The sequence below is a fragment of the Moschus berezovskii genome, chromosome X, assembly GCF_049115385.1.
Source record: "Moschus berezovskii isolate FMDL1 chromosome X, NW_MosBer_1.0, whole genome shotgun sequence".
In the NCBI taxonomy this organism is placed as follows: domain Eukaryota; kingdom Metazoa; phylum Chordata; class Mammalia; order Artiodactyla; family Moschidae; genus Moschus; species Moschus berezovskii.
In genome coordinates, this window is record NC_142488.1 from 19,437,213 (window position 1) to 19,449,779 (window position 12,567).

The following is a 12,567-nucleotide window of genomic DNA, read 5'->3' on the forward strand; positions in this document are numbered from 1 at the left end:
CCAGAGAAGTGGGGGTAGTCATTCTAAGTAGAGGGAATGGTATATACAATGGATGAACACAATAAATGTGTGGACAGGCTCAATGGAACAGGCATGGGGTTTAAGTGTAAAAAGGAAACAAAACCCCAGATTTACCTAAGTACTGCCTATGTGATATCCAAGCAATAGTGGCACACACACAGAAAGATACCATTCCTTTAGACTTCTGAATTACTTTCTCCCTTTAATCTCCTGCTGGAATACTTCTTTTATCTTAAGTCTCTCTGATGCCCCTTATTAGACTTATGTGTTTCTTCCGTCACCCAAGTCTGCGTTTATGTTCTAACCAGTAACCTCAGTTTCACATCCTAACATCCAGAACTTTACTTCTCCAGACCAGTTATTATTTTAATAACTAATTACTGCTGAGGCACTAAGAAAAGAACATAGAAGAGTTGGATGACTGCAAAGTCACAAATTCTTCAGTGAAAACTGAGTTCTATTAGTTTCCAGTCACAGTAATAGGCAAATCTTGAGCAGCTACAAGTGAAGAAGCTCTAGAATTAAATGAACACATTTCACTTGTTAGCTTTTAGGGGCAAAGACAAAGAAAACAAGAATAATGTACTGAAAATAAACTCCTTAAGAAGAGGTCTGTTATTCTTTTCTTGCCTCCCATTCCTCTTTGCTCCTCTGCTATTCTTTCCTCCCTCTCCCCCCTCCCCACCTCTCTCTTGTTCCTCTTCCCTCCCAGACTCACTTCTTTAAAAAAAATGGGTTTTTTTTTGGCCATTTACTAAAAATCTGTATGCAGGAATAAAGTAGGAAAGCACCCACCAGTCAGAAATCAGGTGGTTCTTTGGCCTAGTCTGTTTGAAGGATTTCCTTTTACAAGTGAATACAACCCATGACTCTGGCTCTTGTCTAAACTCTAAATGGGCCCAATTCTCAAGAGTAGGCAGTGGCCTAGCAAAAGTCGTGCTGTTTTCTAGGTCATAAAATCTCACGTACTTCTTGGGAAGTGTAAGAATTTAATGTTTATAAACAAGCTAAAATTTCAAAGTAGAACTTCAGGCTCAATGGGAGAAATCTGCATAGTGGAAAAACAGCAGCATAATTAACGTAATATAGTTATTTTTCTTTACATGCATAAACTAACTTCTACCTTTGTAATTTCAGCTCAAACACTAAGAGTGAAAAAGAAAAAAGGTATTTAGTATTTTATACCAAATTTCATAAGGTGTTTTATATACATTAGATTAATAAAATGTTAAAAATACTTACCCCTTGTGCATGAAGATATTCAACAGTTTTGGTAATAGTAAACAGGACAGCACTGGCCTCTCGCTCAGAGAAAAATTTCTGCCTAAGAATTTTATCCAGCAATTCACCCCCTTTCATAAGTTCTGTCACTACATACACGTATTTTCCATCATCATATACCTGTAAAATTCAATACCAAAAATGCAAGTTATGTGAAGCTTTACATGTGCTCAGCTGAAGTTTAGCGTGGTAAAGAGAAAGTAAAACTCAATTTATATTCAAGGAAATTTTTACTTATCATAACCAATGAAGGATATAAAATTTGTAAACAATTTTATACACATAAAAACTTTAAAATAGGAATTGATGAGACAATGTCAGAAAAATAACCTCTGACTTCCTTCTGTGAAACTTAAGGCAATCAAAACAGCTATGGGTATGAAATGTGAAGGGGCACTGAACTGCTCTTAGGGTGTGTTCCTCTTGATCTTTCTACCTACCAATGATGAGAGGGACTGCTGCAAAGACATGTGATTGAGATTTTCCTGGAACTTCTACAACTGTAGAACTTTTATATTTATATGCACAGTATAGTGAATTATTCTGATTTTGATTAAATTGAAAGACAAGCTGTGGCAAGAATTAAGTAGGAAGATTAAGTAGCAAAGAGAAATTCCATTCAACCATACAGAAGCATACCAATTCACTTCTAATGTAGAAAAAGCACGCTCAACATAATTTTGGATTTATACTCTAGGCAATCCAAAACTGAAAGAACCCTCTCTTTAAACTTCAGGCCTTTTTATTCCCCTCTTCTCATAGAGTTACAGAACAGCTCTGTTTAGCTCCCTAATAGATACCATGTACTGGGGCCCTGAATATGGAGAAAACAAGGTACCTGCTCTCAAAGTTTTTATTCTGGTAAGGAGAAACAGACATAGAAATGAGTTTTAAAAAATGTTGGCGATGCTGTAACAAAAGTGGTTATCATTTTAGAGACTTTGGAATTTGACATGAAGGAGCAAAGATATAAAAAATAGCAATAGCTTAGGGAACTCCCCAGGCAAGACTGAGATTAAGTATTCAATATTTTTGACATTTCCTTTTTAATGTACTTGGTTGGATACTCGGAGGTTATATTAATTAAAGAGTCACTTAAGTGAAACAGCTTCACATTTTAATGGATTATATTAACCTCCTCTAACAATGAACAGTGATACATTATCCTGAGGAAACTGGAGTTTCAGTTAGAAGGAGAAGGAAGGATAAATGCTGGAATTCACAAAAGCTCAGAGGTGAAAGGTACCTTAGGAGCCCTCTGGCTGAGTTGGCTACATGACATTTCTGGTCTATAGCACCCAGACATAGCCTCTAAGCCCATATGAGCATGATCAGCAAGAGAGGACTTAATGCTGCCTGGGGAGTTTGCACCCTTTGCCAACATCTCTGTTATGACAAAAGCCAATGGTAGCAAGGAGGAAAACTTCACTTGTTTTGGGGGTGGTGGTGGGCAGAATAGGAAGCCTGAAGAACGTAATGCCTTAGCTAAGTCTTAGATTGTGGTAATTAGCCAGGCAAAGAAGGGAAACGGTATTCCCAACAGAGGGAATCATATAAAAGAAAGAGCAGTAGAAGAAAACATAACAAAAAATGTACATAGTTGAGCATGGCTGGAGCATGATGTATGTGAAGAAGTGTGAAAACTACAGACGGAGGAAGGCAGGGACCAGAGGTGATGGGCAGCCTGAACTACAGGCAGGAAAGTAACGTGGTTACTTCCATAGAAGTGGTAGCTCCCTCTGGCAGTACTATGGAAAACAGTTTGGGGAACCTACGGAGCCTCTCCTATGGCTCAGATGGTAAACAATCTCCCCACAACGAGGAAGACCTGGGTTGATCTCTGGGTTGGGAAGATCCCCTGGAGAAGGAAATGGCAACTCACTCCAGTAATCTTGCCTGGAGAATTCCATGGAGAGGGGAGCCTGGCGAGCTGCAGTCCATGGGGTCACAATGAGTCAGACAAGACTGAGTGAATAACACACACACACACCCCCGGAACCTGACCTAGTTCAACCTGTGCATGAATATAATTAATACCTAAGTATTCCAGTAAATACTGATATTAAGAGCAGTAATATAACTAATACTTTTCTTCTTAAAATAAAGGCAGAAAAATTAACTATATACATGATTTTTTTCTGTAACTTGAATTATGTATGCTGTCTTCTATTTTTTTTTTGCTCACTATATTGAGTTCTTTGTCTAACACATGATTCCAAATGTGAGTTAGACAACTGATTCAAATGATTTATGTTAAAGAATCTACTTACATCCTTTAGAGTAATAATGTTTGGATGTTGTCCATAACGAAGAAGAATTTCAATTTCTTCTGTAGGGTCTCTCTTGCTTTTATCAATAATCTAAAAGGCAAATATTTATCATAAAATTTCATGAACTGTATAGTATAAACTTTAAGTATTTACAGCTACAGACATAGGTGTTATTTTGTGTAAACATTGTATTTATAAGTCACTTATCAACGATTTTTACTCAAGTACCTGGCCAGATTGTTTAATCAAAATTTGAGTGCCAGTCTTGATATAGATGGTAAGGCCATAAACTCTATGCCCTGAGTCACATTCACATCAGGTCTGTCTAGTTTAAGTTTGTAACAAGTTTAGGATTTAACAAAAGCTCAAAAGCCTCAAGAAAAGGTACCAAGAACACAGTTAACATAACTTTCTTCCATTTTTAAATGTCTTAAGACCTTTGGGAACTCATTTAACTTCTAACCTCTATCAATATAGATAATTAAGAAGAGCAAGATGTATCTTTAAAACCACCACCAGAGTTTGTTTATTGTAATTCAATACAGTTATTGGTTTACCTTTACTTTTTTATTTTATTTTTTTTACCTTTACTTTTTTAAATAAAATGCTTCAATGGAATATCCCATTAGTTGTAAGCTACTTATAAAAAATTAATTAACAGGTAGAACAAGCTTATTTTTGAAGCTAGGCAGAAAGCTAAGCAGAATACCATACCTAGAAATTCTACTTGGCTAGAATTAAGTTTAATTATTATAATAAAGCCCTTTAAAATACTAATTTAGCTTTCCAACCCTTTTATGTCAGCTGCTTCTTAGGAATACTCCTCTAAATGTTTTAATCTGTTAAAGCAATATTATATTTTTTAAAAGGCAACAAGCTTTGCTTTCATTTCATCCAAAAGGTAGTCTAAAACGTGATCTTCATACTTTCCGTTTTAAAACAACTTAGTAATTAATATATGTAATAAATACCCAAATGTTCCATCATCCTAGGAAAGAGCCTGTAACTCTCAATATGAGCCAAACCTGCTATCTGAAATGGACTTATTTGTGAAAACAGTTCTTTATTTGGAGAATGGGGAAGACAAACATACAAGTGTCCACTGTGAGCAACTGCAAGTGATAGTGTGGAATCAGGCAAATGGATGAGTAAGAGGAAAGATACAGGAAAAAGACATGCCAACTCAAAGGAAATGATTTGGCACCAGTCTTGTGAAAACCAGAACACATTAGGAGGCTTTGTTTTATTTTTTAATTTTTAAAATTTACTTTTATTTATTTGATCACACCATGCAGCTTGCAGGATCTTAGTTCCCTGACTAGGGATTGAACCTGTGCCCTTGGTAATGGAAGGGTAACCACTGGACCACTGGGGAAGTCCGGGTTTGGACTCAAACTTTTTCATAGAGGCATGTGTCTTGGTTTTTGGCTAAGAAATTCCTTATTGTCTTAGTACACTTAACTAAAATGATGATATATTTTATGACACCTGTTCTTATTCTTTTATTGGTTCACAGATCCTTTTAAATGTGAAGGATGTATCAATATTTTTGCCATAAAAATGTACACATACAAAATCCAGCATAAAATTTTGAGAAACTCCTGAAAGCTTGATTATAAATGGGGACTTCTGAGGAAAAAAGGCATGATACTAAAAACCAGGTCAGGGGAAAACTGGTACTGCCTTCCTCAAACTGTATGTATGCTGCCTTATCTTTTGAGCTTACAAGGGAATCTATGGTTCCAGATTAAGATCCTGAAGATCACTAGTTAGACATTTAAATTACCTTACCTTTTTATAACAGAGGATACACTTAGCAAAGGAGAGTGTAATTTTATTTATTTATTTTTTTAATTGGAGGCTAATTATTTTACGTTATATTGGTTGGTTTGCCATACATTGACATGAATCCGCCCCGGGTGTACATGAGTTCCCCCTCCCGAACCCCCCCTCCCACCTCTCTCCTCCCCTTATCCTCCCTCTAGGTCATCCCCACATAACAGCCCCAAGCATCCTGTAACATGCATCTACCCTCAGTGTAGTTTTAAACTGGTACTAGCATGCATACTATACTAGTATACTATATAGTATATATGGAGAAGGCAATGGCAAGCCACTCCGATTTCTACCACTATTCATACCTTAATGTACATCCCTTCAGATCTTTTTCTTACTTATAAGAATTAGAATTGCATTTTAAATCTAAAAACACTTACCTTCACTGCAAATTCCATGTTTGTGGCTTTATGTATACATCTCTTGCAAACAGAGTAGGAGCCAACTCCAATATCTTCTTTTACTTCATACCCATCAGTAAACTGGATACTGTTCCTGTGCAACTGCTACAACACAATTATAAGTTGATAAAGAGCGCTGTAATGACTTTGGTACATTATGTAATAGGGAAACATCAGCATACACTGTAAATGAATTTAGTAAAATTAAGAGTGAATCTTAACTGCACTCATTCTTCTACAACTTTGTATTTCATAAGTGTCTATGATAAAATGTACAGCAAGTAATACTACTTTTTAAAAAGCTTATGTTAAAAAGAGAAAACTGAATATATAGAACAAAAAATATGGAGCTACGTGGTTTTTGACAGCCTTGCCTGTGATCATTCCCCATTCTACTATCCAAACGGCTACAAGTCTTTGAAGCACATGGGGAGATGTTTGAAACCTCTGGTAAAGAAGAAAAGATTAGAAAGATTCAGAATTAGAACATTTGGATTCTTGTCTTGGATGCACCAGTTGTAGGCCATGTACCCTTGAACTTGTGTATTCTCAGAAGGCGAGGATTATAGAAAATAATGTATCTGAAGGTGATACCTATTTTATTGTCACTTTGGATTATCACTAGCCATGCCCTCCTTTCTCTACCCTCAAGTCATAGCTTCATTACAACTCTGTCCAGAGAAGCTGCTAATGGCTTGAGGACTAGTAACAAGGGGTAGGATGATGAACAGCAAATTATTAATTCTACTAACAGACTGAGGGGAGTCGTTCTGCTCTTGCCTATAGTATTGAAGACACCCTTCAGCATGCCTATAGGTTAAAACTTGAATTCTACAGAGAAAATGTTTATGATTTCTGTTAGGTACAGAAGTTTTGACTTAGAAACTTGCCATACATCATATGCCTGTCATAGTAAAAGGGACAGACTATTTAAACATGAACTTCGTTAAAAAAAACAAACAGTGTTTAAACTGATTTTCTAGAAAGTGGAAAGCAAGAGGACCGATGTGTGAAAAAAAAAAACTTAAGTGCAAAAGCAATTTAATCACCAGGAAAATTGAAGCACTAATTATACCCTAAAAACAGCTCAATGTTTCAAAAGATGTATCTAGTTCCTTCTATGATTAGGAAGATGAATTAAATTTATATTTCAATGATAACTAGGATGGGAAGAAATAAACTCTAATGGTTTGTACTACTTGTGTTCCTCTAATAATATTTAATTTAGTAGTACAGTTTCCTGTTACACAGACACACACACACACTCACAGTCACTCAGAAACCTGCTTCTTAACTCCTTTTTCTCCTGCACTGATCAACAGAGGGGAAAAGGGAAGTAGGGGGCACCCCAAGGCAGTATCCACAGGCATTTCTTCCTAATGACAATGCAGGCTCCAAAAGAATAAAGACATAAACCTGGAAAACTTAAAATTTAAGTTCATTTTTATTTCTTATCTATTTCTATGCCAGAGGTTGGCAAACTATGGCCTGTGGCCCAAATCTGGTTTACTGCTAGTTTTTCTAAATATAGTTTTTTTGGCACACATCCATGTTGATTCATTTATGGACAATCTATGGCTGGTTTTGTGCTACAATGGCAGAGTTGAGTAGCTGCAATAGAGATCCATATAGCCTACAAATTCTCAAATATTTATCACCTATTCCTTATAGAAAAAATCTGCTGACCCCTGTGAAACAGGAGACCTTAGCTCATCATATCTGCTCTAGTACAGACAGAGGATGAAACAAACTAGGCCTGATAAACATTCTGAGGCACAGGAGACAAGAGAGACAAGATGGTGATATTGATCTCAGCTCTCTTAGAATCCCACTTTCAAGTCAGATAGGTATCCAGGATTGCAACCTTTTCAAAGGTATATGAAAGAAATTTCTAAGGGTCAATGATATGCAATGCATTTTAAGCTACTCACTTAAAATCAGCAGATCAAATCTAACATAATTATTCACACAATGAACTATATCTTACAACATTTCAAATTTAAAATTACTTAGACATTCACTCACCTGAACAATTGAATGCACACCAACTGTCTGCATAGCTTGGCTTTCATCATCTGAGGTAATAGCAACAAAACTAAACCCCCGAAAAAGCTGATGTGCATTAGCACTAGGTGGAATGCCAGGTGAATCTGAAAATGATAAATTACTATGAAGGCAAATGCTTTGAAAGGTAATTAAGGGAAGAACTGTCCACATTATGACCTTTCTTACTTATTCTGGAATTCTACTTCTCAGGTATTCAGTGCTTTCAGGATAACTCAGTGAGGCACTGTATCAGAACTGTCCTGATGGCTTACTGCCATCACAACTCAGACATCCTAGTCCCTTAGAGCCCAGAAAATAGCTAATTCATTTGAAGAATATACTAAATGAATGAATTACTGGGTTACGGTTATTCTATATTATCACTGTCCCAAAGAATTTCCTGCAGTGATTGAAATTTTCTTTATCTGTGCTTCCCAATATGGTAGCCTCTAGCCACATGCAGCGACTGAGAATTCGAGATGTGGTTAGTGTGACTAAGAAACAAAATTTTTAATTTTAATTAAATAGCCACATATTCCTACTGGTTACCATATTAGATGAGTGAATGAGAGTGAGTGAAGTTGCTCAGTCGTGTCCAACTCTTTGCAACCCCGTGGACTGTAGCCTACCAGGCTCCTCTGTCAATGGGATTCTCCAGGCAAGAAAACTGGAGTGGATTTCCATTTCCTTCTCCAGGGGATCTTCCCAATCCAGGGATCAAACCCAGGTCTCCCTCATTGCAGGCAGATGCTTTACACTCTGAGCCACCAGGGAAGCCCATGTTGGATAGTCCAGCTCTAAATAATAACCTAGCAATGCTATGGCTCCTGGTTAGAGGGAGATACAAGGTTCATCTACAGATAATTTAGGGGAAAGAAATTTAGTCCAGTGGTCTCAAGATATAACATCAGAATCTAGAAATCTAAACTCCATGAAATTAAAAGACGCTTACTCCTTGGAAGGAAAGTTATGACCAGCCTAGATAGCATATTAAAAAGCAGAGACATTACTTTGCCAACAAAGGTCCGTCTAGTCAAGGCTATGGTTTTTCCCGTGGTCATGTATGGATGTGAGAGTTGGACTGTGAAGAAAGCTGATCGCCGAAGAATTGATGCTTTTGAACTGTGGTGCTGGAGAAGACTCTTGAGAGTCCCTTGGACTGCAAGGAGATCCAACCAGTCCATTCTAAAGGAGATCAATCCTGGGTGTTCATTGGAAGGACTGATGCTAAAGCTGAAACTCCAATACTTTGGCCACCTCACGCGACGAGTTGACTCACTGGAAAAGAGTCTGATGCTAGGAGGGATTGGGGGTAGGAGGAGACGGAGACGGCAGAGAATGAGATGGCTGGATGGCATCACCAACTCGATGGACATGAGTTTGAGTGAACTCCGGGAGTTGGTGATGGACAGGGAGGCCTGGCGTGCTGTGGTTCATGGGGTCGCAAAGAGTCGGACACGACTGAGCGACTGAACTGAACTGAAACTCCAGCTAAAATTACTAAATATATAAAATGTCAAATGTATATATATAAATTTTATATATATATATATAGCCTAGGACAATCATGGTATGCAGTCCTTAAAATATATTTTACGACATTGACATGTATACTTAGTCAAAGTATTTCTGTGGAATCTATTAGCATTAACAAAAACAGAAAAATACTTTCACAATACAGCTAATGTTCACTATAAAAAGAAATAATAAAAGCATAATAAATGTGTTTTTCATAAATATAAAAACCCAACTAGGCATACTAATACTTATAGACATACTCTAAAGGCTACAGGCAAGCAAAAAACAAATAAGTCTACTTAAACATCAACTCCACATAAAATTCTTTTTAATATCAGCTTGATATCCTCAGCAATACATATTTAGTGAACTTTACATTAACGTGGCAGTATTATACTGAAAGTGAAAGATGCTCAGTTGTGTCCAACTCTTTGCGACCCCATACAGTCCATGGTATTCTCCAGGCCAGAATATTGGAGTGGATAGCCTTTCCCTTCTCCAGGGGATTTTCCCAACCCAGGGATCAAACCCAGGTCTCTCGCATTGCAGGAGGATTCTTTACCAGTTGAGCCACCAGGGACGCCCAAGTATACTGGAATGGGTAGCCTATCCCTTCTCCAGTGGATCTTCCCGACCCAGGAATTGAACTGGGGTCTCCTGCATTGTAGGCAGATTCTTTACCAACTGAGCTATCAGGGAAGCCCCATTATACCCAAGACCTCTGCTCAGAGAACCTATCTGGGCAGAACATAAGATAGAACTGCTCTTTTCTAAGATTTTCCCTCTATCAAAATAACTTGTATTAAGAAAGCAAAGTAAAATACTTCCATGTATCATCAATTCTATGCATACCATTGCCTATGCATTTGATAAAATTCTATTCGTGTATCAATCCAAATTTCTAAGACTGCCTTATAAAAATAAACACCCTTCAATGCTAATGTTATAGGCTGTCAGGCTTTTTGGCTGCAAAGCTTTATAGCCAGATTTAAATGATACACACAAGTACGTTTTCTATTTATTTACTTGTCAGTGATAAACCTGGGATTTGATACACCTAAATAAGAGAATATTAAAGTGCAAAACACACCATTATGTATAATGCACAGATAAATTAATGAAATACAGCTTACCATTTAAAAGATCACTTCTAACAGTTACAACAGTAATTTTAGGATATCCTAATACAGGATATGAATAATTTTGAAGTTATCACACCTCACATAAAGTTTAAGCTATCTTTGGGATTTGAACTTTACAAGTATTTTCACAAACACTATTTATGCTGCAGTACTTCATATGAACATAGCTACAAGTAAATAAATGCACAACCAAATAATGTTTCCAAATCAGTTTAAGGCACAACATAGTTTGCTAAAATATTTAACAAGGACCTTAATTTCTATAACATGCTATAAAGGATTTACTAATGATCTAGTTATTGCAGCGGGGATATTGTATGAAGGGGAGAAATGAGGACAGCATAAAGATTTATATTAGATAAGCTTTTCTGATTGGACAAGAAAAAGTATATAGATTGTCTTATATTTGGATTTTCACATTTTCTCCTTACCTTTGGGAGTTTTTGCAGTAAACTCAGGATCAAAATAGAAAGTATCTTCAGGCCTGCCAGTTGCAGGTTTAAAAGGTGGATGAATTTCTCTCCTATACAGTTTCTGGAGGGGAAAAAGAAAGCCTTAGTCATGTGTTAATTATTAAAAAATATTTCAAGCAAGTTTTCATTTGATACTTACATTCCAGTCTATAGTTGAGAAAAATGAATGTCTTTTAATTTCTTCAACTCCATCTGGTCCTGCACCTATCAAAAATTAATTAGCTTTGCTTAAATGGCAATTTTATTTCAAGGATAGATATACAATGCTTATTATTTAGTCTTCACTTTTAACACCTGCCCTACTATTTCATAATTCCACAACACAAATATCCATCCACCCCCTAGAAAACAAACATCACCAAACACAAAAAAGAAGCAAATTAAGAATTTTACCTAATCTGTTTGCAGGATTTCGTTTGAAAAGCATTCGTAAAAGACTCTGGGCTTCTGGGCTCAAAAACTGTGGCATCCCAAGTTTGGCTCTAAATAATAAATTCATATAATAACATTTTATTTTTTGGAGGTATCTGTATTTTATTTTTAAAATAAACTTTTAATTGTAAGATAATTGTGGATTCAAACTCTGTTGTAAGACATAATACAGAGAGAGCCTATGTACTATTTACCCAATTTCCCCCAATAGTAACATCTTATAAAACTATACTGCAATATCACAACCAGGATATTGACATCGAGAGAATCCACTAATCTCATTCAGATGTTTCCAATTTTTATTGCACTTATTTGTCTGTGTGTTTAGTTCTGTCATTTTAAAAACTGGAATTGATTTACCTTATATTATTTTTAGGTGTACAGCATAGTGATTCAGTATTTCTGCAGACTATATTCCACTTTCAGTTATTATGAGATAATGGCCATAATTTCCTGTGCTATATAGCATATCCTTGTTGCTTATCTATTTTATACATGCTGGTTTGTGTCTGTTAATCCCATACCCCTAATTTGTCCCTCCTGCTTCATCTCTTTGGTAACTGTGTGTTTTCGATGTCTGTGAGTCTGTTTCTGTTTTACATACACATTCATTTGCATTATTTTTTGATTCCACATATAAATGATATCCTACAGTATTTGCCTCTGTCTCACTTAGCACAATGCCTGCAAGGTATATCCATGTTGCTGCAAATGGCAGAATTTCATTCTATTTTATGGCTAACCATTTTGTGCGTGTGTGCGTGTGTGCGCGTGCACACGCACCAAATCTCCTTAATCCAATCATCTGTTAATGTGGATCTGGGTTGCTTCCATGTCTTGGCTATTGTAAACAGTGCTGCTATGAACACTGGGGTGCATATATCTTTTTGAATTAAGTGTTTTCATTTTTTCCAGATATATGCCCAGGAGTGGAACTGCTGGATTATATGGTAGTTCTAATTTTAGTTTTTTGAAGAACCTCCCTACTGTTTCCATAGTGGCTGCACTAATTTATTTATGTTCCCACCAAGAATATATAAGGGTTCCTCTTTCTCCACATACTCTCCAACACATTTTTATTTGGTTGCTTTGCATGGCTTGTGAAATCTTAGTTCCCTGACCAGGGATTGAACTTGGGCCCCGGCAA

The 12,567-nt window shown here is 36.6% G+C and overlaps 1 protein-coding gene across 9 annotated transcripts in view; it reads right to left on the reverse strand.

Annotated features, from left to right (window-relative positions):
* Positions 1-12,567, reverse strand: part of RPS6KA3 (ribosomal protein S6 kinase A3) — a 161,437-nt gene that overhangs the window by 12,854 nt on the left and 136,016 nt on the right. For all 9 annotated transcript variants that reach the window (XM_088833883.1, XM_088833884.1, XM_088833877.1 and 6 more), the window contains 7 exons: positions 11,382-11,470; positions 11,128-11,192; positions 10,947-11,049; positions 7,835-7,959; positions 5,789-5,914; positions 3,573-3,662; positions 1,264-1,422 (listed from right to left, as the gene is read on the reverse strand). In XM_088833883.1, the coding sequence (XP_088690009.1) occupies positions 1,264-1,422; positions 3,573-3,662; positions 5,789-5,914; positions 7,835-7,959; positions 10,947-11,049; positions 11,128-11,192; positions 11,382-11,470 (757 nt within the window). The remainder of the gene's footprint in view (positions 1-1,263; positions 1,423-3,572; positions 3,663-5,788; positions 5,915-7,834; positions 7,960-10,946; positions 11,050-11,127; positions 11,193-11,381; positions 11,471-12,567) is intronic.